At 39.9% G+C, this 27876-nt stretch overlaps 1 protein-coding gene across 1 annotated transcript in view; it reads right to left on the reverse strand.

The window, feature by feature from the left end:
* The window catches only part of NEK10 (NIMA related kinase 10), a 192847-nt gene that overhangs the window by 80059 nt on the left and 84912 nt on the right, over window positions 1-27876 (reverse strand). The window contains exons 24-25 of the mRNA XM_019630865.1: window positions 4713-4842; window positions 4104-4174 (exon numbers count right to left, since the gene is read on the reverse strand). Of these exons, the coding sequence (XP_019486410.1) occupies window positions 4104-4174; window positions 4713-4842 (201 nt within the window). The remainder of the gene's footprint in view (window positions 1-4103; window positions 4175-4712; window positions 4843-27876) is intronic.

A 27876-nucleotide genomic window follows, 5' to 3' on the forward strand; every position in this document is an offset into this window, starting at 1 on the left:
TGAGAGACCAGATGGAAAGAATTAGAGGATGCAATGTTCAATTCTGTTCATTTCATGTTTTAAGAAACAACGAGTTGAAGGTGGGGTGGAAAATTTAATGATCCACTTGTCCTTAGAACTGGCTGAAAGTATTAACTTTGTTAGTCTCATGACTGCCTCAGAAACAAAAAGTGCCAACCAGCTTATGCAACCAGGCACAGATAGAGAAAAATAAGGCAATTGGAATATTTTGTGCATAATAGGTAGTGCTCTGCCTTTTTAGAAAGTAAACAGACAATAGCCTCTTAACAGTGTGCTGGAAGGTAAAAAATAGTAATGCTGGTACTGGACAAAGCAATGAAATGGATTTATTTTCTGCTCCAAACTCTTCAGAGTTGCTAAGATATTCTCCCAATTTAAAAGCCTGTTAAGAAAGAAAGCGTCCAGCAACAAAATGTGCTTGTACATCGCATGAACAAACAGGAAAAGAGAAAGATGCTGCACATTAGAAATGCAAAGTGTAGGAGATTTCCCTGACAAAATGTAGAAAGTAAACATGAGAAGATGATACAGCAGATGAAGGAAGACGCTATATGTGATTGGAAACAGCACCTGGTTTAAAATTAAGACTGAGTCTGGTGAACTTTCCCATCAGTGGTTCTCTTATATTTCAAAAGCTTTATAACGTTACTAGTGACTGGCTCTGAGCCTGGTTTGCTGAGTCATAAATGATTAAGAACACTTTTGCCTTCCTGCATCCCTTGTATCAATTTCCTGAAGAAAATAGGAAATTCAATTTGTACCCTAATTCTTTTGGAACTTAATTTTTAAAGACTAAAAATCCAAAGCAAATTAAATATGCAACTGCATGCAGCTCATGACTGACTTTGTTTTTTTATGTCAAAGCTTCTAAAGATAAAACTTTATGTGTGATGTGAACCTAGACAATGAGTCTCGAATAACTTTAAATGAAAACAACATCTGTTACAGAATGCACACTGTAATCTTAATTTATAGTCAGTTGTAAAATTAATGGTCAGTTCTTACTTGTTATGGCATCTTATTATTTTGAATAAAACATAGTCTCAAAAAATTTCATCTCGAGTCTCTTAACAGTGATCATTCATCCTCTTTAACATTCTGGTGACAGGGAACTCACTACTCATCCAGTAGCCTGCTCTACTGTGTATTTCCAATTATGACACACACTTCCTAATGAGCTGACCTTGGCCTCCTCGGAACTTCCACTTCACGGTCTTGGCTCCATTTTCTAACGTTCCACAGAATAAATCCAATTGTTTTTATATTTTCAACACCATTCAATTGTCCCAGTTAACAAAAGCATTTTTTTAATTGTACCCCCAAACTTGTTGACTCAAATTCCAACCCACAATGGAAACAACCCTACTTCTCCCCATCAACACCAACACCACTGCAGTCAAGGCCGCCATCACCTCTCAGTGGACAGCTGGACCTCCGTCTCCCTCCCACTCTCTTTCCCTCCAGTCCATCCCCCATTGATCTTTGCTAAAGAGGAAACTTTCACCACGTCTCTGCCTGTTAATAACCCTTTAGTCCTCTCCTCAATACTCGAGATAAAAACTCAAAGTGCTCAATGTGGCCTATAGGACCTGGCCAATGTGGCCCGTTGGCCTCCCCAGGCCCTAATGAGTCGCTGGCGATTCCATGCCCTACTTAACATACTACATCACCACTTTCTTTCAGTTCCTCAAATTAACACGCTCTTTCCCTCAGGAAAGCCTTCACAGATGTTGGCCTATGAGATTCTTACTATGCTCTGTTTACTATTTGAGAATCGGTGATTGTTCAGGCCTCAGATTACATGTCCTTTTTTCACAGGAACTTCCCCAATTCCCAGAGTACGCCAAGTCCTTCTGTAATCTCTTAGTGCTCCCTTTCCTATTCTTCACTGAATTTATCATAAATTTCTTTTATATACTTAACTCCATAAGTGATAATGGTATTAATAACAATACCTAGTTTTATTGAGGGCTCACTGCATGCTGGGCACTGTGCTAAGAGCATCAGACACATTACCTGATTTAGGCTTGAAAACAAGCCCATGAGTATTAATTACTGTTGCCACCCATACATCACAGATGAGAAAAATGGTGCCTGAGGATGGAAGAATTAGAATCCAGTCGATTCCAGAACCTATTGATGGTCTTAACCTTTACATGATAATGTTGATATCTGATCCTGCCAAGCCTCTTAGCCCCAGGAGGCCTGGGTACCAGCAGACAGGAACCCTGTGAGAAGCAAGTTAGGGTCCTGTTTGCCCGGTGACACAAAATCAGAATAATGCCTCTGTTTTTTTTTCTCTGCACTATGCCTCCCCTGCTCTTCGTGGCAATCAAATACCTATGAAATGGAGAAATTAAATGAGTAAATCTGGTACTCCTTGTCTTCACATCTCTGGAGACTTCTTGACTTTTTCAGGCACTTCACAGAAAACAAATAGAGGACAGGAGCAAATCATGGAGATGAGCAGTTTAAATACATCTGTCTGGATTCATTAGCAACGGGGCATGATCCAGCATATGCAGAATTCAGACGATTTGGAAAACGTTTTCAGCTCATTTCCCGTAATATTAACAATGACACTTGCCAATGTTGCTCAAGATTTACCATGTGCCAAGCTTGTGCTATGTGATTTGTATAGGTACTCTATATCATCATCACACCAGCCTGAATGAGGAAACAGAGATGCAGAAAAGAGTGGTCAAATTGTTTGTTCAGAATCCGTCATTAGTGAAACTTAACCCCAGCTGGGCCTGAGGGCTGCATTGTGCTGAAGGAGGAAAGATTCCAGATATAATCCTACAAATCTGTGAGGAGGACCTACTAGTGGAAAACAATGGGCTGGTAATGTGTCTATGACATCCCATCAGAGATGGTGCTGAGAGCTAGGGTAGATACAGAACTGAGTTTAAGGAAATTGGGCAGGGAGATGGAGAAAGAGTCTATCTGGGCTGGCTCTAGGCTTTCCGTTATAATAATGAGGATTTTTCTCAGCTCAGTGGGGCAGAGAAGTAATCTCAGGCCAACATAAGTGTATAAAATGGTCCAGAAATAACAATCAACCAGATAAATGAGAGACATGCATTCATACAACCAGTATTTGTTAAGGGTCTACTTGGTGCCAGGTATTCCTCTGGGCACTGAACTGAAGAGCTAAACTGAAGAACCCCACTCTTGTGGAGTTTTCATTCTAGTGGGAAGAGAAATATAATAAAGAAACAAATCTGCATACCCATGCATAACATATCATGGTGATGCATGCTGTGAGCTTTATAAAGCATGAAAGAAGGCAAGAGAGTGGGAGAGGCTGTGGGGGCATCGGGGTGCTTCCTGAAATGGGGACGTTTCAGCAGAGACCCATGGGAAGTGATGGCCTGCGCCATGAGTGTATCAGAGAAAAGAGAGTTCCAGGAGGCAAGAGCAGGGACCAAGGTCCAGGGGGAAGGCGCAGGCCAGGATGAACAGGGAAGTCTATGGCTGGAGGCGGGGGAAAGTGGGAAGGTGGGAGGGGATGGGGTGAGAGGTCGGCTGCGACAAGCCCTGTGGGGTCAGAACTTAGCGAACGGATAACGACTTGCATGACTCCTACTATACTGATAGCCGGGAAACTTTTCTGACTTTCTTTGAATATTTATTGTACAATATAACATTACTGATTTAAAAACAGAAATGAAAAATGCTTACAGGTTTATATTTAACACAGCCTTTTTCAGTTTCATATGTTCTAGTCCAGCTTTTTCCCACATTCATGCATATTTTCACGTTTTTGGTCCTAGTTATAAATAATAGCTTCACATCCTGTTTGTACTTAGCTTCACATTGTACATGTTTTATAGACTGATACAGAGCCTTTCATAACCATCATTCTAGTGGTTGCATAATATTTCAAGTAAATGTACTGCTTCCTCTTGGACACTTCATGGCTTCCAGTGGTCACTATTACAGAGGGTGCACAAACATTTTTCTAGGTTTGAATTATTTCAGAGCCCTTTCTCTTCATGAATATTTACACAGTGAATGTATGTACATGTGAGGTTATTTCTTGATAGTTTCTGTATGGTCAAAGCTGTGAGACTAATTACCTGCTGATGGTATCTGTCACTTTTTCAGAGTAGACGCCTTCTGGCACTGGCTCATATACCGCCTCCACTATCTGCAAAACAAACAGAGTGGAATGAAGGAAGTAAAGGGGCCATTGATATTTTTGGAGCAGTAACACTTGGCCACAACATGAGAGTTACTCAGTAAGCATTATAACTTTGTGCATAAATTTTAATCAGAAACAAAAACATCCCAACAAATGAAAAACTAACATCAATTAAACAGTTCTTGGACTTGGTATTGTATTCTTCAAACTGAGCTAAAGTTAACCCCAGATTCATATTAATGACCTGGAGGATAATATAAAATGCTGGATTGTAAGTAATCCAAACCGCAATAAAAAATAACAGACCCAAAGTATTTTGTTATATTTATTTTATAATTCTCTATGATAAATGAAGACAATTATAGAAAAAAAAGGGCCATAGCACATTTAGAAAAGGGAAAAAATAAACTGGACTATGCGGTTAATAAAACAATGCCTCATTTTAATTGAGAGCTTTATTAAAAATCACAAAAGTTTTATTCAAGAAAAAGAGGAATGGCATTTTTAGCAGCATGAGACCCTTGGGTCCCCCAAACTTTCTTACTTTTGTAGCCAGGGAGAGCATGTTGGTGCTATAGAAGGGGGGGTTCAGAGTGGCCATCTGATAAAGGATGCAGCCTGCTGCCCAGACGTCAGCCTTCTCCCCATATGGCTCACTCTTCAGTACCTCAGGGCTGAATGAAAATAAAAATGTTAATAGACAATGAAGAGGAAGAAGAGGTCAGCACAGGAAGAAGTCCCATTTGCAAGCTTAGTTGGAGATAGAAGAAAAACAAATGAAACCCTTTATCACTATTTCAAGTAAGCATGTTGAAAAGTATCTCTGAATTCTCCCAGCATCAGACGAATCAAGAAGCACAATTAAGCAATTTCAGTTTAAGCGCTAAATATCAACGAACCATATAAAACATGGCCTATTAAGTGTCCAAGGAAATCTTTATTTCCATAAGTAACCACCCCTCTGTCTGTGGCGGATGGAATTGTTGGCCCAAATTCTTTACTATTCTGGAGATTTTGTACATCTCACCCTTGCCTCTTAGTGGGCAGTATTTGTTACCCACTCCTGCCTTTGGTTGTAATTTTGTTGTCTTGCTTTGGCCAGTGGAATGTGGAAGGGGCAGTGCACTAGATCAGGCCTCAGTCTTAACAGGTATTGAATGCTTCCGTTTGTCGCTCTAGGAGCTTCTGTCCATTACCAGAAGAACATATCCCAGGTAGATGCTGCCTCCCTCCAGCCTAGGTCCATAATAAGACACCTGGAGCAGATCTGACCCCGACAACCCACACACCTGCAGCTTAAAAGAGACTCATCCGAGAAGACCCACAGGCCTGTGAGTCTGACAATAAATGCTTATGGTTGAATGCCACTGGGATTTTGTGGTGATTTCTATGCAGCATCATTATGGGAAAGACAGATCCAGCACATTTCATTGATATTCAACTCTAATTTATAAAGTAGGGGAAAGACCATATTTAAATATGTTGCAGGAAATGAAAATATCCATCACATCCAATCTGGACAAGGATGCTGTCAGTCTTTAAATGAAGTTAAGCTGTGAGGGAAGAATTTGACTTTCTTTTTTAATGTGGAAGAGAGTGTCATCCCCTTGGATATTTTGGACTCATAGAAGTTTCCTCTATCACATTCGTAGAGTGAAACTCGGCAAAGTGTTAAAAGCACTCAATACCCAAACACTCCAAATTAAGTCGTTTGATAATTCAGTTCTATAGTATGTACTTAAGACTGTACTGAGCCCTCTCAATAAATGGAGTGGGAATTAATGATTAACTTGGACAGTGGACTAAGATATAAAGAAACTCATAAATCAGTGTCAGAACAGAGTAGATATAATTCAGTATTGACTTAAAAATAACCAAGGTGTTGCTAACCTTGTGAGATTACAGAGAATTCCTGGTTTAAGATTTACATTATACATTTGCAGAGTAAAGTATGATTTCTAGGTCTCTCTGTTAAGCATTTTCATATTTGGTGTTTCGGAGTTCAATAACATGGCCATGGGGGAGTTTGGGGTAAAATTTTCAGGGCTTTGCTGGTCCTAAATATACAAAACATGTCTCCTATTGAAATCTGATCAGCTGCTCACATTTTTAAAATGCCTTCAGAAATAATGTCCTCAAGAGAAAAAAGAATGTCCTTAGCCTCCAACAGACAAATTTCTCACGCCTTTACCTATTGAAAACTCAGAAGGTTTGGTTCCTATTTCCAAAAGCGTGTGCAGCAGATGCTCTGAGCACTCCACTCATAGCCCTGCAAGTCCTATTCCATTGTTTCCTGTTCCCAGTGTGTTTTCACTCTTATCAGCCAGCATCCATATTTTTCTGGAGGGCAACCTTCATTTTTTCTCAATATATAACTACTCAATGGTGGGGGAAAACACTTGTAAGTTTACTCAACTTATTTTTCTCATCATGACATCTCCTCCTTCTCACTCGAGACCACAAACCCCTTTCATTCCATAGGCATGCCCTTTTGCAACATGGTTCTGCAGCTCCTGCCACCAAGAGACGGGGTTTCCTTTTTCACCCTTTGAATCTAGACTTGACCATATGGCTTGCTTTGGCCAAGGAGACATCAGCAAAAGTAAAGCAAGGAGAAACTTGAGAAGCAACTTACACTTTGGGGCCCACTCTTTCTGCTATTGAAAACCCCTTTGAACACAACCAGGTGATTGAGTTCAGGCTTGCCTGCTGGATGATGAGCAACATATGGTCCAATTACCCCTGCCACTTCTTTGTTAAAAGTTTGATTATTGTGCTCAATTGGTCAGCACGTATACTAAAATTAAAGCTATACAGCAAAGATTAGCATGACCTCTGCACAAGGATGACACACAAATTTGGGAAGCGGTTCACATTTTGGAAACAGTGAGGTGACAAGAGAAAGGTACTATACACGAGGACTAGACTCTAATTAATAAAGTTGTTTCCCATGGAGGTAAAGATGAACAATTCTGATACTGCTAAACATACATGTGTACTTGAATTGAACAATTAAGTAAGTGGAGAGCAGATGGCAAAAGCCAGGTTTCTCACAGTGAAAGGTTGCAGGTAAGTGAGGAAAGGAGTAGGGGTACTCTACAGCAGGGTAATAGATTGGAGCTGGAGACAACAGTATGAACTCATGTTTAGCTTAATATTGCTACAGATGGTTACATATAGAAATATTTACAGGTATGTGCATATATGTAGGTTAGTATGCATGTATATTTCCTTGCTCTGTCAGCTGTTAGAAATGATTACACCCCAGGAGCAATAAGCACACTAAGCACCAGCGCTTGGCTTGGTTTTTAACACCATTCTCCAATAAAAAGAATCAGGACTCCTTGGAAAAATGACTGATTCTAGGACTGAGGCAAGTAATATATTAAGTGATCCTGAAGCAGCTTGTAGTGCCAGGAAGTTAGTGTTTAATTTAAAAACCAACAAAAAACCCTCACAATAATGGGAGTATGTCGGAGACATTTTAGACTCAATGTCTAGATCCAGGGTTCACAAGCGACCTGGGCTAGACACACTATATAGGGAGTGGTCAGTGGTCAGTGGTCAGCACAGAGAGGCTGACAGAAACACACAGCCTGAGCAAGAGGGGAGATAGTACCTTCAGGGGACAGGCAGGTTTCACCTCAAGCCAGGAGGTGAAGTTCCAGAGAAGAAATTAAGAGGAGACTGCTGATCTCAGAGGAAATTCCAGAGATAGAAAAGGAAGTGTTGGGTGGAGGAGATAAAAAGGTGATCGATCCCTTACGGCCAGTGGAGAAGACCCCAGGGCAGTGTCAGGGCCAGCAGCGCTCCCATCCTCTTTGAAGTAGTGGCCTAACTGGGCCCTTGCCCCAGGCCACACTCTCCACACCACTAAAGTGTCCTTCCCACAATGCAAAGCTGATCCCTTCACCACTTCCGGGGACAAGATCACGTTCTACCATTGTCCTGAAAGTCTCCTCCATTAAAAAACAACAACAACAAATAATGTAAAACTCTCCTTTGACCCCAGGTCCTCCTGTAAGTACCATTCTTTTCTCTATTCCCCAGCAAAGGCTCTTGAAAGAGTAACTCCTCTTGGCCCTTCCTGCTTCCTCACCTACCATCCATTCTGTAACCCCAATGTAGACCAACTTCTATTCCCATCACACCATTGAAATGGCTTCTTCTTAGAACACCAATGGATTACTAATTGCCTCACCTGCTTCAGGTGACTTTCTTGCAGTTTTTCACACTGTTGACCAAGACTTACTTCTTGAGACATTGTTATTTTTTTCATTCATTCAATAAATATTTACTAGATACCTCCAAAGAACCATGCACTGTTCTACCTACTTGGAATACATCAACAGACAAAGACATCTATCCTCATGGAGCCTACCTTCCAGTAAAGGACAGAGGGCAGGGAAGATACATAACAAAACACAATAAAACAATTTAAAAGTAAATTATATAGCATTTTAGTAGGTGATAAATGCTATAGGAAACAGAAAAGTTGAATTAGAATAAAGAATGTTGGGAGTGAATGTGGGGGGGGGCAGGTTGCAATATTAAAAAGGATGGTCCCTTCTTCCCTCTCAAATCCCATATGATGATACTTCTTTCCTTAATCCACATGTTAAATGCTGCTTTTCTTCTCAGTCTTCACTTTCTCGGATAAGTTCATTCTCACCACGGATTTCGCTAATACCATATGCAAACAATTCCCAGATCCAATCTCCATCCACATGCCCCTCTTTCCACACAGGGCGCCCCCTCCTGTGGTGGGCTCTGTCACAAATCACGGATTCTTAGGGTGAAAGCGCTGCATTCTGTGAATGATTTGGCTATTTTATAAATCAGAGCTGAGGCTGTATCTTACATTAACCCTCACACTCTGTTAAATTTCCAGGGCTGTATTTAAGGTGTCACAAGAGGGCTGGGGCATCTCTGCAAGCAAAGGCCAGAGCTGCTGCACCCGGGACAGAGTCAGCTCCAGGGTGGTAGTCTCCAACCCCAGAGCTTCTGTTCTTTGTAATTGGCTTTTAGACCGTGAGTGTCTTTCACCCCATGATACCTCCTGAGGGAAATATTTCTTTTCTTTTCTTTACCTCCACCTCTGCTTCCACTTCCACTTCAAGCACTCCTTCAGCTTTTAAATATGTGTGTATGTGTGCATGTGTGTGCTCGTGTGCACACAGGTGAGCTTTTTATTAATCTAAGAGACTTGGGGCTGGCTACTCTGCATCCTATTGACCCTTTCTGATGTCAAGATCCAACATCCCAAGGCATTTGCCACTTCAGTAATTCGTAGTGTGTCCCCATTATCATCCTAGTGACCCAGAGTTAAACTTAACCTTCCAAATGCTAGTACTTTACAGAGAAGGTAAAATTATATTATTTGCCTGCTGGGAATTCATAAGAACAAGTCTACATATACCACTAATGAGCAGAAAGGAATACTAGGGCTGAGGCATATTTATTTGTTGAAGGGTATGTGAAATTGAAGAAATTAAAACTTTGAGAGAAATTGAAAAATTATCATTGAAATAGTGTCTTATTGGCAATATAATGATATAGCATCTTGGAAGTAGCATTTGGAGACATCATAAAAGAAAATTTTTCCTTAGCAAATGTTAGACAATACTAATAAAAGAATCTTGAGAAGTTTGGGACATAGTGAAGGCTAAATGTTTGGAGACAAATTTCTCTAATTGAAATAATTCACTCAGCAATATTTGCTTCACTGAGTAAGGATAGAAAAGGGATTTATGCATCCTACTGCAATGTATTAATTCTGAGGCTATTAAAAAGTACATTTAGTTCTCAGGTTCTGGCTATCCAATTTCTATCTCCCTAGACTGCCTTTAAAAAAAATGGAGAATGAGAACTAACTTATCATTGTTAACTGAAAAAGAAACAAAAATGTAAACTTTTAAAGAATATAAGCCATCTGTCTGAGGACACAAGACTTACAATTTTCTCAATCAAGGAAGCAAACGTCCATATGAACTCCTGAAGATAAAAACCTCACCTGAAGTGACATAATTAAGTCTATATGCCAATAACTACAGTGTATGTGGACTGAAAGGCAAATTATGGCATATCTTGGAATGATTCAATGTAGAGCATTTAGCAGTATAGGATGGCTAAAACACACACATGCACACAGTGCATGTGCATGTGTGCGCACACGCGCGCCTATCAGTACATGCTTATGGCTGCTGGAGGTGGGTAAAATATTTCCGAGAAATTGCTCAAAAAACAATCACTATGGTGGGATGGGAGTTAATAAGAATTAAAGGGGATGAAGGAAGTTGGGAGGACTCTGGGGGAGTAGGTGGCTTGGTGCATTTTCTGGAGGAGAGTAAGCAATATGACATCCAGATAGTAAGATGAGCAGAACTTAGCAGAGACGAGACTGTGCAGAATGATGAATGTAGCTGTAAGATCCATCCATGTTCTGATCTTTTTCTATGAGGCCCTACTTACTGGAAGTACCTAAAGGCACTGGTAGAATATGGATAAGGCCCACTAGAGCGACAGGAGTTAAAATGCAGTGTGATCAGCCCACTGGTGTTCTCCACTATGGAGGGGTGGAAGGATTGAGCTGGAGGAGAAACAGGAAGGCAGGGTGTGTCTTCATGAATGCCATGGCCAAGGAAATGGGGGGAAAAGGAAATCCACAGGACCGGCTGCACATGGGAAAGAGGACGAGGAAAGGGAAGACCCCCCTAACCTTAAAGGCTCCCAAGCTTCTGGCTTTCGTGGCAGGGTGGATATCAGTATCATTAACACAGATATAGGGTTTATTTGCATTTCACTGATGATTAGTGATGTTGGGCATCTTTTCATATCTCTATTGGCCATTTGTATGTCCTCTTTGGAGAAATGTCTATTCAGGCCCTCTGCCCACTTTTTAATTGGATTGTTTATTTTGTTGTTGTTGAGTTGTATGAGTTCCTTATATATTTTGGATATTAGCCCCTTATTGGTAGTATTGTTTGCAAATATCTTCTCCCATTGTTTGTTGCCTCTTTATTTTGTTGATGGTTTCTTGTGCAGTGCAGAAGCTTATTCATTTGATATAGTCGCATTCATTTATTTTTGTTTTTACTTCCCTTGCCTTTGAGGTCAAATTCATAAAGTCCTCTCTGAACCCAAGGTCCATAAGTTTACTGCCTATATTTTCTTCTATGCACTTTATAGTTTCAGGTCTTATGTTTAGGTCTTTGATCCATTTTGAGTTAATTTTGGTACATGGTAACTGATAGCAGTCTAGTTTCATTCTTTTGCATGTGGCTTTCCAATTCTCCCAGCACCATTTATTGAAGAGGCTTTCTTTTCTCCATTGTATGTTTTTGGTTCCTTTGTCAAAACTTATCTGTCCATATTTATGTGGGTCTATTTCTGGGTTTTCAATTCTATTCCATTGGTTTGTATGTCTGTTTTTCTGCCAATACCATGCTGTTTTGATTATTGTTACTCTGTGGTACAAGCTGAAGTCAGGGAGTGTGATACAATGAGATATCACCTCACACCAGTTAGAATGGCCATCATCAACAAGACAAATAATAAGTGTTGGAGAGGCTGTGGAGAAAAAGGAACCCTCATACACTGCTGGTGGGACTGCAGATTGGTGCAGCCACTATGGAAGGCAGTGTGAAGGGTCCTCAAAAAATTAAGGATAGAATTATCATGTGATCCAGTAATCCCTCTCCTGGGTATATACCCAAACAATCTGAAAACATTTATCTGTAAAGATATATGGCTCCGATGTTCATTGCAGCTTTATTTATGGTGGCCAAGACATGGAAACAACCAAAATGTCCTTTGATAAATGACCAGACAAAGAAGATATGCTATTTATACACAATGGAATACTACTCTGCCATAACAAAAGATGAAATAGTGCCATTTGTGACAACGTTGATGGATCTTGAGATTATTATGCTAAGCAAAATAAGTCAGACAAAAAATGTGAGAACCATACGACTTCACTGATATGTGGAAAATAAAACTGAAGGCAACAAAGGAACAAAACAAACAAATAAACAAAAACTCATAGACACAGACAATAGTTTAGTAGTTATGGGGGGGAGGTAGATGGGGGTAAATGGGTCAAAGATATGGTGATGGAAGGAGAACTGACTCTGGGTGGTGAACATACAATGTGATATGCAGATGATGTATTACAGAATTGTATACTTGAAACCTATGTAATTTTACCTAAGATTGTCACTCCAATGAATTTTAATTTTTAAAAAATATGTTTTAAAATCCACATTATTTGATATTAGTAAAACTATATGAGTTTTCTTTAAAAAAAAAAGGATACAGGAGGAGCAGGTGGAGAGGAAGACACTAGATCAGCGGTTCTCAACCTTCCTAATGCCGCGACCCCTTAATACAGTTCCTCATGTTGTGATGACTCCCAACCATAAAATTATTTTCGTTGCTACTCTATAACTGTCATTTTGCTACTGTTATGAATCGTAATGTAAATATCTTTTTGTTTCCCGATGGTCCTAGGCAACCCCTGTGAAAGGGTTATTCGACCCCCAAAGGGGTCGCGACCCACAGGTTGAGAACCGCTGCACTAAATCAATTTGGAAGACATTAATTCATGCCTGTGAGATCCACCATTAGGGATATTCAGTGGGTAACGCTGTTCTCTTAGAACCTTATCCTCAGAGGCTCTGTAACCTGGCAGAAATACTCTCAGCTCACAGATGCCTGCTACCATTAAGCAGATAATTTAAAAGATTTGATATCTAAGCAGCTCTAAGTTTGTGCTAAACATGAATTTCTTACAGAGAGAAAAGAGAATTAGATGACACATTGAAGAGCCATGGGATAATATACTATTCCACTGAAGGAAACTGGCCACACCTCTATCACAAATCTTACAGCCTGCCTGTACCTACACTGCATCTAGGGTTAGCAGCTTTAGCCAATACAAATCCAGGACACCCAGTTAAATTTCGATTACTAAAAAACTGTAACATGTGGGACATATTTATACTTAAAAAATAAAATATTTGGGACACACACTAAAAAACTATTGTTTATCTGAAATTCAAATTTCATTGGGTTGCCTGTATTTTATCCTAGTTGCAATGTCATTTGCATACTCTGCTTTGGCAGCACTCAAGTCATTCTTCTTGTAGAAAGGGACACGTGAAGCTACTTAAGCATTACATATGGTTTTCTGCAGTCTCTTTAGAAAAAATAATAATAGCAGTGTGTTTATGTGGGGCATTTGGGACATTTCTCTCAAGGCATCACACTTCTCTCATGTTGTATGAAGACATGTATTAACATGTCTTCACACCAGTGAAATCAATGATTTGAAAGTTATTTTAAATATAAACAGTATCTTAAAGTACAAAACACATATGAATATATGAAATATTAAGTCCAGGCCCAACTTTTCAGCAATAAGCATATATTATCTGCAAACATTTTAGTTAAATAATAAATAAACTAGACTATGATCCATTAGAGTAGCCTGATTAGTTCCATAGGTCGAGGTGGGCTGTGACTGGCTTCTAGGTGCCAAACCTTCCCATTGGGTCACCTGCCTCCTGTGGATTGGGTGTCAGGAGATGTATGATTCAGTCCCCTAAGTAACATTTTATGAACTAAAGTGGAAAGACACTCCATATACTTTCCGTGAAAAAGTGGTAGATGACTCCTAAAACTACAACTGACCCAGTATTTCATCAATTAATGTAAAACTTCTTTAAGCTGGGGAAGCATTATGTATATATGTATATAAAACTCATGAGAGTAAAAAGAATAGATTGACACTGTCTTATGCAAACCAGTACCTATGATGATCAGTGTGGCTGCTTATCTACTTTTTAAGGATATGTTGTTTTAACTGGAAAATGGAAAGTCAAGTTAGACTCAATTTTCATCTCCCCACCGGGATCAATGAACGTTGCCCAGATGGCACAATTGATTTCAGATCATTTTATATGACAGTGCAATTTGTTAAAAATCTGTTCATGAGATAATATGTGTGCAAGTGCCATGAAAAATACTAAGTGGTATACAAACGAAAGTGGCATTATTATTATTATATCTAGAGATCTGTCACCTTTCATGGGGATTGTGACAGTAAGTGGGTTAGATAAAAACCAGGCAGCATGATAGACATAGTAGTGAAGATGGGACTGTCATATTCCTGAAGGCTGAGAAGGTCTTAGTGGACAACCAAACAAATATTTGACCTTTGGCCTAGTCGAGTCAAAATCAAACAGGCCAAGGACTTTTACCACCCTCGGTGAAAACAGTTGGAAATTGTAACAGTGGTGCCGGGCCATGTTTTCCAGCAGGCTCAGTTTGAGATAAATATGAGTGATCTCAAAACGCTCGTGGCAGCCTACTCTCACCCTGTCCCACCCACATCAACCTCCCTCCTGATCTTTGCCCCTAGATCATGGCAATCCTTATATCTAGCATGTTCACGCCCTTCATCCCCAAGCAATACCATTCTTTAACGTCTACATCACATCCTACCTATAGGGTGAAACCTCTTACCAAGTCAACAAATACAGATGGAGTGACACCAAATTCTAGAAGAACTGTAGCCTGTATTGTTCCCGAGTCATATTTCCATTTATTCAACAAATATGTATTGACCACCTACTTACTAAGTGCCAGGCACTGTTGTAGGTGTTGGGAACACAGCAGTGAATAGAACATAGCAGTGGACAAAATACAGCAGTGAACAAAACACACCAAAAAATCCCCGACCTCATGGAATTTATATTCTACTGAAGGATGCAACTAGCATATAAGTAAATAAACAAAATTCTTAAGTGCTGCAAAGAAAATAGATTAGTTATTTAAAAGAAATAATGTATCTCATGAGTTAGCATTTAACTGTTCTGTGGCATTAAGCAGCTATTTGACCTTTGAAGGGTCTCTCATCTCTATAAGAAAGAGAAACTTGTAAGATATATTCCTGTTCTGAAATGCTGTGTTCGTCAATTAAGGTTCAAAACCTCTTAATGACAAATACATGCAGTTTTAAAGGAAGATTAAATGCATTTTTCCATAGACTTTTTTTTAGCATTTTTTTTTTAATTGGGGAATAGTGTGTTTTTCCAGGACCCATCAGCTCCAAGTTAAGTAGCTGTTTCAATCTAGTTGTGGAGGGCGCAGCTCCATGGCCCATGTGGCAATCGAATCGGCAACCTTGGTGTTATGAGCACTACGCTCTAACCAACTGAGCTAACCAGTTGCCCCCTCTGTAGATTTTTAAAATCAGTGATGAGAAATATGTACTTATAGTAATTTCATTATTTTGATTACATAATCTTCACAACCAAATACTTTCAATCAAATTCTTTCTAAACTGCCTAAAACCTAACTGTTGTAAGGAAGCTCCAAAGAGTCACCATGGGGACAGAGGAAAGGAAGAGAAGACATGCTGAGAAATCTCTTGGAGACATTCAGAATTTCAATTTGCTTCATCAGTACTGAAGCAAATCAACCCTGATGTGAAGAAAATACATATATTTGAGTAAAAATGCAGCCCAGAAACTGTACTTTTAAAAAGGGACTGGGATTCCTCCTCATCAGATAAATTTATGTGACTTTCCCAAGGTATCAGAAGGTTTTACATGCCTTGTGTTTTTGTAGAGTTTCTAGAAGTTGGACTTAAAACGTTAGAACTAAGAAGGAAGAGAAAGGAAATTTAGAAGAAAAGACTTAAAGGAACCTTTCGCTATGAAGAATTACTAAATGGTAGGTATTGACCAGCTGCTTTGCAGTCACCAAACTCCAAAAAGAATTGCAAGTCATAAGAGAAGGACTTCAATTAGACATCTGAACACTTTTTGGGTTTTTTTTGGCTTCCTGGTTACAGAAATGTTCATAGGCCCAAAACAATGAAAAGAATTTATCAGTCACCTTCCTTAGTGACTTTTTTCCCCTTAACCAGCCATGAAAATGGTGAAAAATGAAACAGATAAGCACTTGTTCAGTCTTGGTTTCAAGAAAGGATACAAATTTAACGTTCTTTTTCAAGTTTCTCTAATCCTACTTCTTTATGGTCTCTATTAAGAGTCCCATAATGGGAGCCAATTAACTACAAATACATTGAGGAGACTGGACAATTAATCAAATAGATTACATTTACCCAGCGATTATATTCTAGCCATGAAATGATTATCAGGCACTGCCTACTTTGAGCCACAAACACAAAATAAGTTCAGATCCAAACACCTTGAAATTTCTCACTGTACATCAACTGCCATTTGCGTGTCTCTAATGATATTTTTTAAAAAATAGCTGACATGCAGGTTGACGTCACACATTTTGTATTTATCTTCAAGCCAAATATCACCAGCTTTTAAAATTCAACTACATAACTAAATAAATGATGGTGATTTCAGAAAGAAGGATAATACAATCTCTCAACTATAGTTGATAATTATATGAATGTTTTTCTCTAAATATAAAGTCATATAAAAATGTGTACTCTTGCTCCTTAACAAAAAACTGATTTTTAAAAAGCAGTCAAGCAACTTACAAGTAAACATGTGATAGTCTTTATACAGGTAGTAGAAACTCTCATAGAGAGAAAATGCCTATCTGCCTCTGATTTATAGTTCTTACTATCACGTCTATTTTTTTAATTAAGTTTATTTTTCAGTTACAGTTGACTCATATTGTTTTATATTAGTTTCAGGTGTACAGCATAGTGCTTAGACATTTATATAATTTAAGAAGTGATCCCCCAATTAGTCTAGTACCCACCTGGCACTATACATAGTTATCATCATAATATTTACTATATTCCCTATGCTGTACTTTATATCCCCATGCCTATTTTGTAACTGCCAATATGTATTTCTTAATCCCTTCGCCTTCTTTACCCTGCCCCCTAAACACCCCTCCCATCTGGAAACCATCAGCTTGTTTTCTGTATTTATGAGTCTGTTTCTGTTTTGTTTGTTCATTTATTTTGCTACTTAGATTCCACATATGAGATCATATGGTATTTGTCTTTCTCTGTCTGATTTACTTCATTTACCATAATACCCTCTAGGTCTAACCATGTTGTCGCAAATGGTAAGATTTCATTCCGTTTTATGGCTGAGTAATATTCCATTATATATCTGTACTGCCTCTTCTTTATCCAATCACCTATTCATGGGCACTTAGGTTACTTCCATATCTTGGCTATTGTAAATAGGGCTGGCTGCAATGAACATAGGGGTGCATATATGTCTTTTTCAATTAGTGTTTTGGGTTTCTTTGGATAAATACCCAGAAGTGGAATTGCTGGGTCATAAGGTAGTTCTATTTTTAATTTTTTGAGGAACCTCCAAACTGTTTTCCATTGTGGCTGCATGAATTTGCAATCCCAACAACAGTGCACGAGGGTTCCCTTTTCTCCACATCCTCCCCAACACTTATTTTTGGTTGATTTATTGATGACAGCCATTCTGACAGGAGTGACGTAATATCTCATTGTAATATTAACTTGCATTTCTCTGATGATTAGTATTACATCTATTTTTAAAGGATTATGGCATCCTCAGCCTCATATTGTTATCTTATTTGCAAAGTCAGTGCCGGCAGTGGAAGCCCAGAGCTACAGGAGGCAGAAAGTCTCTCTGAGTGAGATTTTAGGAAAAAAAAATTTTTTTTTTCTGCTCCATCTACTATGAGGAAAATCTAAAAACAGTTGTTAGAGACTTGTTTAATGACTTCCAACTATCAACACAGGAGAATACGAGTATGTCTGGAAGGACTTGGGGAAATTTTCAGATTAGTTCAGAGATCAGAAGAGAGTCAGACAGACAACTTCTGTCTGGCTTGTACAAAGATTTTGAGGCCACATTGCAAGTGTATCTCTGATGTACCAGTCAGCGCTTTTTTCCGTGCAAGTCAAAGCAGGTGCTGGAGGTGTCCTGCCCACAGCCCCTACCCTTCCTTCCTCAGAGCACACTGGCCTGAATTCCAACCATTTGCAGGCTTGTCTGAGGAGTTTCTTTAATCTTTTGGACCTTTTCTGCCTGCAGCATGACAGGCCACAAGTATCAGTGAATTCATGTACCCTGGGAACAGCCCTCAACCAGTGACAGGGATGAGCTGATGTGTAATCACCGCACTCTCTCCTTTTGGATGGAGCCATTGAGCTATGCAGTTAAGCTGGCTCCTGCAGGTTTGAGCTGCAGTAGCCCAGTGGAAACTTGTCCTGAGAAATTCTTTACCTTCTGCCCTCCATTTCCTGTCTCACTTCCCCACACCCATACCTTGTTTCCTAGGATCTTTTCCAGAATAAACCACTTGCACTTGCATCCTTGTCTCAGGATGTGCTTTGGGGGTAGTAACCCAAATCAAGAGAAAAGTGAAAGGAACCCAGCAAGGTTAGGCAAACAGAGGAATTTATTGATAGGCTTTTGTAAGTACAGGGAGAGCAAAGCTGCAGCTGGGCCTCAGGGAAAATGGAATCTAGGGGTTGGAAACTGCCTGAAGTCTGTCTCTTATTCTCTCCAAACGTTAGACGCATTCTCTCAGACTGACCTCCTCCATGGCTACAAACACGGCCACCAGACATTCCTGGGCCTTCCACCTCCCAGCTTCACCTCTTCACTGAGTCTCAGCTAAACATATTCTCAGGAAGGAATCCTAATTGCCATCAGCTGGAATGAAGGAAATACTCCTACTCCCATCATTTTTGCCAACAAGGATGGGAGTGCTAGGACTGGCCATCTTGCTAGTGGCCTACCTACAAGGGCCAAGTCTGGGCAAACCATATGGCCAAGGAGGCAAGATCTCTAAGGCAACAGGACTTACTAAACCTCACACATGAAGTGGAGTGGGGGAAAGAAATCTTCTAAAGAATGAGGCTGCTGCTTCTGCATAATAACAGCTAATATTTAATAAATCTGTGCTATACTCCAGATGCTATTGCTATCTACCTGTTTTTTTCTTCCTTCCTCTCTTTCTTCCTCTCTTCCTCTCTTTCCTTCTTTCTTTCTTTCTTTCTTTCTTTCTTTTTCTTTTTCTTTTCTTTCTTTCTTTCTTTCTTTCTTTCTTTCTTTCTATTTCTTTCTTTCTTTCTTTCTTTCTTTCTTTCTTTCTTTCTTTCTTTCTTCTTCCTTCCCTCCCTCCTTCCCTTCTTTCCTTCCTCCCTTCCTTCCTTTCTATCTATCAGTCTTTTTAATCCTCATGACAACTTTATGAAGTAGGAACTATCATTATCACCACAGACTGCAACATTTCAGATAAGGAAATTGAGGCCCAGAAAACTTAAGTCACTTGCCCAAAGTAAAACAGAAAGGTGAGAGGCAGGATTGAACCCAGGCTGTCCAGTTCTAGAGTCTGAACTGGGTCATGCTGGCTCCTGAGGGAAGTGACAGCCCTGCAGGCCAAACCACGGACACCTCCCTACATCTCTCACCACTGCTATTTGGTGCGCTGTTTACTAAGTTCATGAATGAAGCAGACTGTTACAAAACTTGGAAATGATTCAGCAGAAATAAGGTGAGAGCAGCTGGGTAGACTGAGAGGCAATGCTTTATTGGGAATAGTTAAGGCCCTTCTGAAACCCTAGAGCACTAAGATGACATTAGGTAATATATATATAAAATCTTCAAAATTTAACCACCAAATGTATGGATTGTGGCGGTACCACTTTCTGAGAAAAGCAAGGCTTTGAAATGATTGTGTGTTGCCAATGTGTATCAAAGTTATATACACAGCTCACATTTTCTAATTTTTATATTGACATTTTATTGTAGACCATGGTATTGCCACAGATTGACAGTTTATTGTTTTGTTTTTGTGTAATTTTTAAAAAACCCTTCCCCCAAGGGCAGCTTGAATTTCAAAGTATTAGACTTGTAACTATTATCCTACTATTTTAGAGAAAACCTTATCTGCTGCTTCAAAAAAGGTTTCTTTTTTGGCATTGTGCTACTGCCTCACTAGGATTGTTATGAGCATTTCAAGATGTCAAAATTAAAAAATTAATAATTACAATTAAGTCTAAAAAATTAATAATAGTGTAGAATATTAAAATTAGCTAAATAAGTTACAACAGAAACTCATGTAAAAGGATATATGATGGCTAAAGTCATTTGGGGTAACATTCATAAGAATAAGACAAGTTGAATGTAGCACTGCAAAATAACTAAAGTGTTTCTTTAATTCCTTTACCCCTGACATGGTGATGTGCCTTTCATATTTCCCCATTGTTTAAATCCTCTGACTTCTCCTACTCTTTCCTTCCCCTGTTTACCCTCATCACTGCTATCTGTTTTCTTCTTCACTTTTGACTTGTTACCCTTTTCTCAGTCAGCCAGATTCACTTCCAAGCAAGCTCTGTCATAATGTCTGAATGGGAGGAAGACATAAGTCACTTTGCATAACGCTTACCTAGTACATAGACTATGACGCAATCGTTACAGGGGAAAACGCAATGCTTATCCCATCCCCACGGGCCTTTCCCTCAAGTTCTGCAACACTGGTAGGTCTCTGTTCTATCCTTGGCTTTCTGTACTGTTTCTGGGGACTTTCTATTTGCACCTGATAAAGGCTCTTACAAGCTTTGTACGGTAAATGACTTAAGTCTTCCGCTCCTGACAGTGCTGGGATAGATACATAAGGGACAGGGAAAATGATAAACACCTTACTCTCTCTCTTCCCTTCCCTTCCCCGGTTCCATTCTGCAGATCTTAAAAAAAAAAAAAAAACCACCACTTCCATTAAGTGACTGTCAGGCTCAGAGACACCTTATAATGGGGTACTCTATAATAGAGATGTTCTGTAATGCCAAGAGGAAAATTCCATGCCTCCCATTATTTCAACATAAACCTGGCCCAACCAAACCAAACCATAGCTCCTGTTCTCCCCTAACTATGCTGAGTCTATTCAGAATTGAAGTGAAGGAAGATTTCATTTTCACAACTCTGAGATGTACCAAAGCTGGAAGTGCGGAGAAATGTAACACCTATTGTGTGGAAGAAATAAAGGCAGTGACCACGCCGTGGCAGTGGCATAGCCGGATTCGGGTGTGCTGGGTCAAACGCTACAGTTACTTAGTGGTCAGTTAGAAACTTAATGCTTCCTAGCTCCTAAAGGACTCTTTCGTAAACAACAAATGTCCTTGAAGTATTTCTCCTTTACAGTGAGCACAATGCTAAGCTTTCTCTGTAGATGGTGCTAGAGGCACAATGCCACCTGCAATTGAAGGAAGAGACTTCCTGAGACTTCTGGCATGGGCCGGGGCAGGCAGTCCAGGCATGAGACTATCCAGGGGAGCCTGTCCAGTCACAGGTCAGATCGCTGTCCCTCTGCAGCCCCCTAAACACAGAAACCAGGGCCCCTGCACAGCCTGCACCCTCTGAAGTTCTCAGGCTTGTGCAGTGCCTGGACTCTCCCCACTTCCTCCCTTCCTGTGGCCCTCGAACCCTGAAGGCCTTGCACCCTCCCCTGCCCCTCCATACTGCAGAGGGGTGCTCCCTGCTTGCCCAGCAGCCCGGACCAGGTCCAGCCTGGCCCATCCAGCTCATTTCTGTGCTGGCCAATAGGCTGAACCACACCTTCTACAGCGAGGTCTTAACCTCTTCCAAGTTTATCCTTCCCCGGATGCTCTCCCTCAGCCTGAAAGTACCACACAAAGTTTCCTTTTACCTCATAGCTACTCGTTTATCATAGCTAATCATTCTGTACTAAATTTCCCATGTTTAGCCTGCCCCCCCCCCCACCTCCATCCCCACCCCCACTGCCATTTCTGTCTCCTGATTGGATCCAGGCTGCTTGCTCCACTCCATTCTGAGCAGGTTTGGGCTGAAGGGCCAGCTGCTAATGTTTAAAACAGAGTATTTCTTTGTATCACAGCTCTTAAATTCTGAAGCCATTTAGGGGTTTATGCTTATTTTTGACTGGGCTACAGTACTATATTATGGTTTATTAAATACGGCCGCAAACTCTGTGTAGCTCCTTCCATGTAGAGGTAAATGTACTTCTTGGCTGCGCTCTTGAATTTGGGCTGGTCATATCTTGTTTTGACCACAGCATGTGGTAGGAGAAATGTTAAGTGACGTCCAAGGCTAGCCCTTAAGGGGCCTTGCAGCTTCGACGTTTGCCCTCTTGGAATGCTGCTCCCACACAGTCAGGTAAACAAAAGGCTGCCTGGAGGAGATTCAAGGAGCCCTAGCCAAAAGCCAGCACCCATTGCCAGATCCCGGAGGCCATGTTCAAACCCCTCGCTAAGCCAATAATTCAGCTGAATGCATCCACATGAGTGAGCCCAGGGGCGCCAACAGAGGAACTGCCTAGCAAACTCACACAAACTGTTGTTGTTTTAAGTAACCAAATTTGGGGATGATTCGTTCTATAACAATAGATGACCAAAATATATATATCTTCCCATCATCAAATAATTCTCCTAATTTCTTAATTATTTAATAAATTAATTTGTGTTAAACACATCAGGGCATTTGTTTTGACCAGACCACTGTCCCTCTCATAAAAACATGTCATAGTTAGATGTCGGACCATTCTGTGAGCCCTCTCACGCCTCCTTCCAACGGGAAATGTGGAATGTAATACATAAAGACTTGGGTATCAAATGTTTAAAGTGACAAACTGGCCAAGTAAATAAATATGGAGAAAGAAATCCATTGTTTACAGACCCACATTTACTTGTAAAAATAAAGACTATGAAAAGGTAAGGGGGAAAAAGATACAGAAACTGAAGATAAGGGATTTGGAATTACCAGTTGGAAAAGGAGCAAGGGCTTCCGCTGACAAAGTCAATCAGCAGGGAGCCCCCTTTCCTGCCAATTGGAGAGTTCAGACCAAAGCAGACTGAAAAATCCATGAAGTGCGTGGCATTCTGCATCTACATGTAGACGGTTAATCTTGGCTAAGCCAAGTATTTAGCAGAGGCACACAAAACGAAAACTAGCCATCTCCTAACTATATCCTATAAAGTGTTTTTCCCCCCATCCATACACTTCCTGTGCTGTCAGTAGATTCAAAAGATAACTATCATGTCAAAATTACATGAGGCTATAAATGTTATTAACTTGGAATTGTTATGCTTTTTTTTGATTTGCCAGAAACTCTATAACTTTTCATTTTTAATTCAGAAAGTGTCCCTGGACATTATGTAGTCTGCTATTAGTATTCAAAACCTATCTAAAATGTATTTAAAGCGTTGAATCAGGAGAAATCTGTGAAAATTGGGAAAACATTTTAAACAAGAATTTTCAGTTGAATAAAAGTAAAACTCAGCAAATAAGTATATGACAGAGGCTACCTGGAATGCAGGCGTTCTAAAGAGCAAATCACAATGTCCCTGAAACAGCCATCAATCATAGTGCAACATTTCTAATTCTTGACACATCAGTGGCGTCCACCGGTGATCCCCTTCTCGGTCAGTGGGCAGCCTAGCAGAGCGGCTAAGAACACACGCCCCTGGGGTCAGGCTGTCTGACTTGGATGTTTGCATCCAAGTTCCTCCACTTCCTAGCTGTGTGATGCTTGGGAAGATCACTCACCCTCCCTAAAGGTTACTTAAGATAATCACACCTTTCTTACAGGTGATTGGAGAATTAAATGACTTAATATTTATAGAGTACTTAGAACAGTACCTGCCTCTTAGTAAGTTCTTTACAAGTTTTTGATACATAAAAATAAGTTAAAATATATGGTTAGCAACATAATGTTAGACATTATGGGGTAGAGCATCATTAATATATGCTCTCTAGTAGTTTCTATTTAGCAGCTCCTATTTAAAGCCACGAGACCATGTGACCTGTTCCACTGAGTCATTCAGATGTTTTTAAAGTTCAATGTGTGCAAGAAATCCTGAATTCACTCAAAAGCCCCACCTACCTCACCTAAGCAGATAATGTAATAAAATAATTCTCTGTGTGTGTGTTGTGTGTATTTATAGAGCCTTGGGGGGAGGGAAGGGTAATATTATTCAGGTAAATCTTATCCTGCTAGGCTGCAGGGAATACATAAAGAAAAGCAATTACAAGCAAAAGCAACCTTGCATCCCACCTGTTCAAGGCACCACTTTGGGAAGTTGTGTGCTTCCACGCTCCCTGTCTTTGCACGCTAATAAGCTCATATTCCTTCCCTTTCATACTCCTCAGCTGCTTGGGCCTGGATGCTAGAAAAATCCTTATCCCTTCTGGTAACCAAAGCAGCCACCCAGGGAGCAAATCCAGACACAGGCAGGGAGAAGGAGCTATAAATAAACACAGCACAAGTAATTCTCCTCTATTGTGCTTATTAAAAAATGAATCTGATTCTTAGACACAATACAATCTACACATTCAAATGAGCATGATCCTTCCAAATTTGAGACTAACAGCAGACGACAATCACTATTATCTGGTGAACGCTCACCATATGCCAGGCTATTCCAGCACTCAACATGCACACCTCATTCATTCTCACGACAGTCCTAGAAGTTGGGCACTATTGCTATTCCTCATTTGTAGATGAGGAAACTGAGGCACAGAGAAGTTCAATAATTGATAACTCTCGGCAGCAGACCTAGGGCTTAAACCCAGGCAGTCTGATCCCAGAGACTGTACTCTTACAATGACCCTACCACCACGCCTGTCAATATTACATTTTTTTTCCAATTATGCTGTCAGTTCTGAAAATTCCTTTTTAGCAACTTCCCTCAGGGCTAATTTATCGGTCACAAAAGAATACTATCTCAATAATTTATAATAATTCCATGTTATTTTTTAAAAATGATGACCTACTTCATCCCATTATTTACCATTCCAGTAACTACACAAAATATAAAGTAAATAAATGGGAAAATAAAATAAAATAAAACAGACCCTGGCACCAAGGTACTGACTGTTTCAAACTGAAAAAATTCACTCTGGGCTTCTTTGAAGCAAAAGTCGAAAAAGTTCAAAGATATGTTAGTTCTTTAAACCCTGATAAAAAATGCACATGGGTTTTCTAATCACATGAAAATAAAGAATGTAATAAATATTATTCAGCCATAAAAATAAGGAAACACTGCCATTTGCAACAACATGGATGAACCTGGTGGACCTTATGCTAAGTGAAATCAGCCAGAGAAAGGCAAAAATAAAAGATTTCATAGAAACACACAATAGAATGGTGGTTGCCAGGAGCTGGGAGGAAGGAGAAATGGGGTGATGAAGGTCAAAGGATACAGATTTTCAGTTATAAGAAAAATAAGCTCTGATGATCTAGTGTACAACATGGTGACAACTATAGTTAACAATATGGCACTGTATACTTGAAATTTGCTGAGAGTAGATCTTAAGCATTCTCACAACAACAATTAAGAATTAACTATGTGCAGTGATGGGCCGGTCGAGTGGCTCAGTTGGTTAAGAGCTCACTCAAGAGTTTGAACTCTGAGCAACAGCAGTTCAATTCCCAGCCTGAGCTGAGCAGCTGCTGAGCTGCCAACTGGTGCAGGATGGCTCAGCTTAAAAAAAAAAAAANACACACACACACACACACACACACACAACTATGTGCAGTGATGGATGTGTTAATTGTCCTGATCTTGGACAGTAGAAACAGCATGTGCAAAGGCCCTGTGGTCAGGGGGAACGTAGATGGAACAGCTAGGCACTGCTAGAGTTAAGTCTGGATTGAGCTAAAGCTGGATGACTTTGTAGGGAATGAAACATGCAGGGTTGTCTGCTGGTAGCTCCCTTGGAAGTTACTGAAGTTTTTTAAGTCATTTAACAGTTTCAGAGTTCTGAGTATATTTACAGCTTTCTTAAGAACTTAGGAGGTACAGTCAATAGTTGAGAATGCTTCACTTTGACTCTACTTTTCCTGGTTTACCTACAGGTTTATTTTGATCCATCCCCTGAAAACTTCGCCAGCTTTTCTTTTAATTATCTAATGTCATAACGTGAATGGGATTACACTAAGCAATCAAGTCTCAAAGAAGTCTCGCTCCAGGGTTAGTCAAAATTTTCCATTTCTATTATTGTAGATCATACTTGCTTATCATCCAGAAATCCCAAATATGTGTTTCATGAAGAACTAGCCTAAAATTTTTCTCAGAGCTTCAAACTCTAAAATCTGCACTGAAAATGCAGTTGAAAATAGTGAACAGTTTTGGTCTCTGGAATTAGAGTAGGACATAGAGATAAAAAAAATAAAAATAAATAAAAATCAAACCAAAGACCATATTTGGAGACTATTTCCAAAGACCAGCCTAATAATGAATCAAACCAGATGAAGAAAAGGAGATCGTACTGACCTTCTGTTCTAGCACAATCAGTCCAGTACTCACACGCCATTTATCCAGCAGCTGAGATACAGAATAAAGAATGACCGAGGCACTTCCTACAAGAGCTGATAAAGAGAACTTTCTTCCACTAAATAAGTTACTATCTGAGGAAGCAAAGGCAAAAGACAAGAGCAGAAGGACATGGCACATCAAACCCCGTCAAACTCCGGGGACCCTGAAGGGCAGGGCCAGGGACCCCAGACCACATCAATAGGCTCAGAGAGTCTCAGAAGGATCACACAAAGATTACAGAATGTGGAGGCAAATACCCTGGGGATGACTAAAGGAGCAACTCAGGAAAAGGCATGAAGTTGTGAGACTCCAGGTAGCGACTATGAAAGGTATCTTGTTTTATTTTTGTCCACTTACAAACTCAGAGAAAACCCAAAAAGAAGGATATGGAAAATTCAAAAGGAACTGGACAGATTAAATGATTTATTAGGAAACATCTTAAATTTGGAACAATTAGAACTTGAGAGATTATGATAGCTGACTGTGTCGGGACCCTGGCCTCCTACTGAAATCTCCAGCGCAAGCCTTTGGCATCATTATTGTTAGGCAATGTCCCATGAGCCTCTGCCTGAGGGCTCTCTCCCAGCCCACCCCAGGCAGGCCAGAGGGCCTGGGAGTTCACCCTATAATGTAGCCCTCGCCAATGACAAGTATTCCCACTTACGACTGGAAAAATTTTTAAAAATAAAGCACTACAACCTTTCATTTAGACAACTCTGAAACATCTACATTACATCCCAGATAATAATCTATGAGTCTGATTACTAATGTTCCCTGTACTGGCTGCTTTCTCTTCTCTGCCTCATTTCTCCACTCCCCCACCAGTGTTTTCTGGGACTACCTCCCAGATAAACTATTTCACTTGAATCCTTGTCTGCTGGAGAATTCCAAAGTAAGAAAGTAATGGAATATAATTTAGGACTGAGTTCTCTTAACTCCAGGTTCAGTTGAAGACATCAAAAACTAAGGGAAAAAAATGACTCGTGAACCTAAGGTCATAGTGAAACCAATCATACAAGGGGCATTTCTAACAACTAGGGAACAGGGGAGGTAGAAATAAAATTTTAAAGCAATTTTAAAAAATGAAAAGCTTGATACAAAGATGAATGGTAATAAGATATACTGTATATGTGATTAAATAATTGTAATATGCCTAAATGAAATAATAGATTCATTATATTAGGAGGTTCACTTTTCCTACCTGCTTAGTTAATTTAAAAATTAAAGGAAAATGTGACTCCATCTTTGGGCTAATAAAGCAAAATACTTGTCATGTTTTAGATTTCTTCCTACATACTCTATAGATAATTTCCCCCACCCTCACCCAATGCATGCACACACACACATACCACACACACACACACACACACACACACACACACACACACACACACACAGAGTTATCATATTAGCAATTTTA

The sequence above is a fragment of the Hipposideros armiger genome, unplaced genomic scaffold, assembly GCF_001890085.2.
Source record: "Hipposideros armiger isolate ML-2016 unplaced genomic scaffold, ASM189008v1 scaffold_958, whole genome shotgun sequence".
NCBI lineage: Eukaryota > Metazoa > Chordata > Mammalia > Chiroptera > Hipposideridae > Hipposideros > Hipposideros armiger.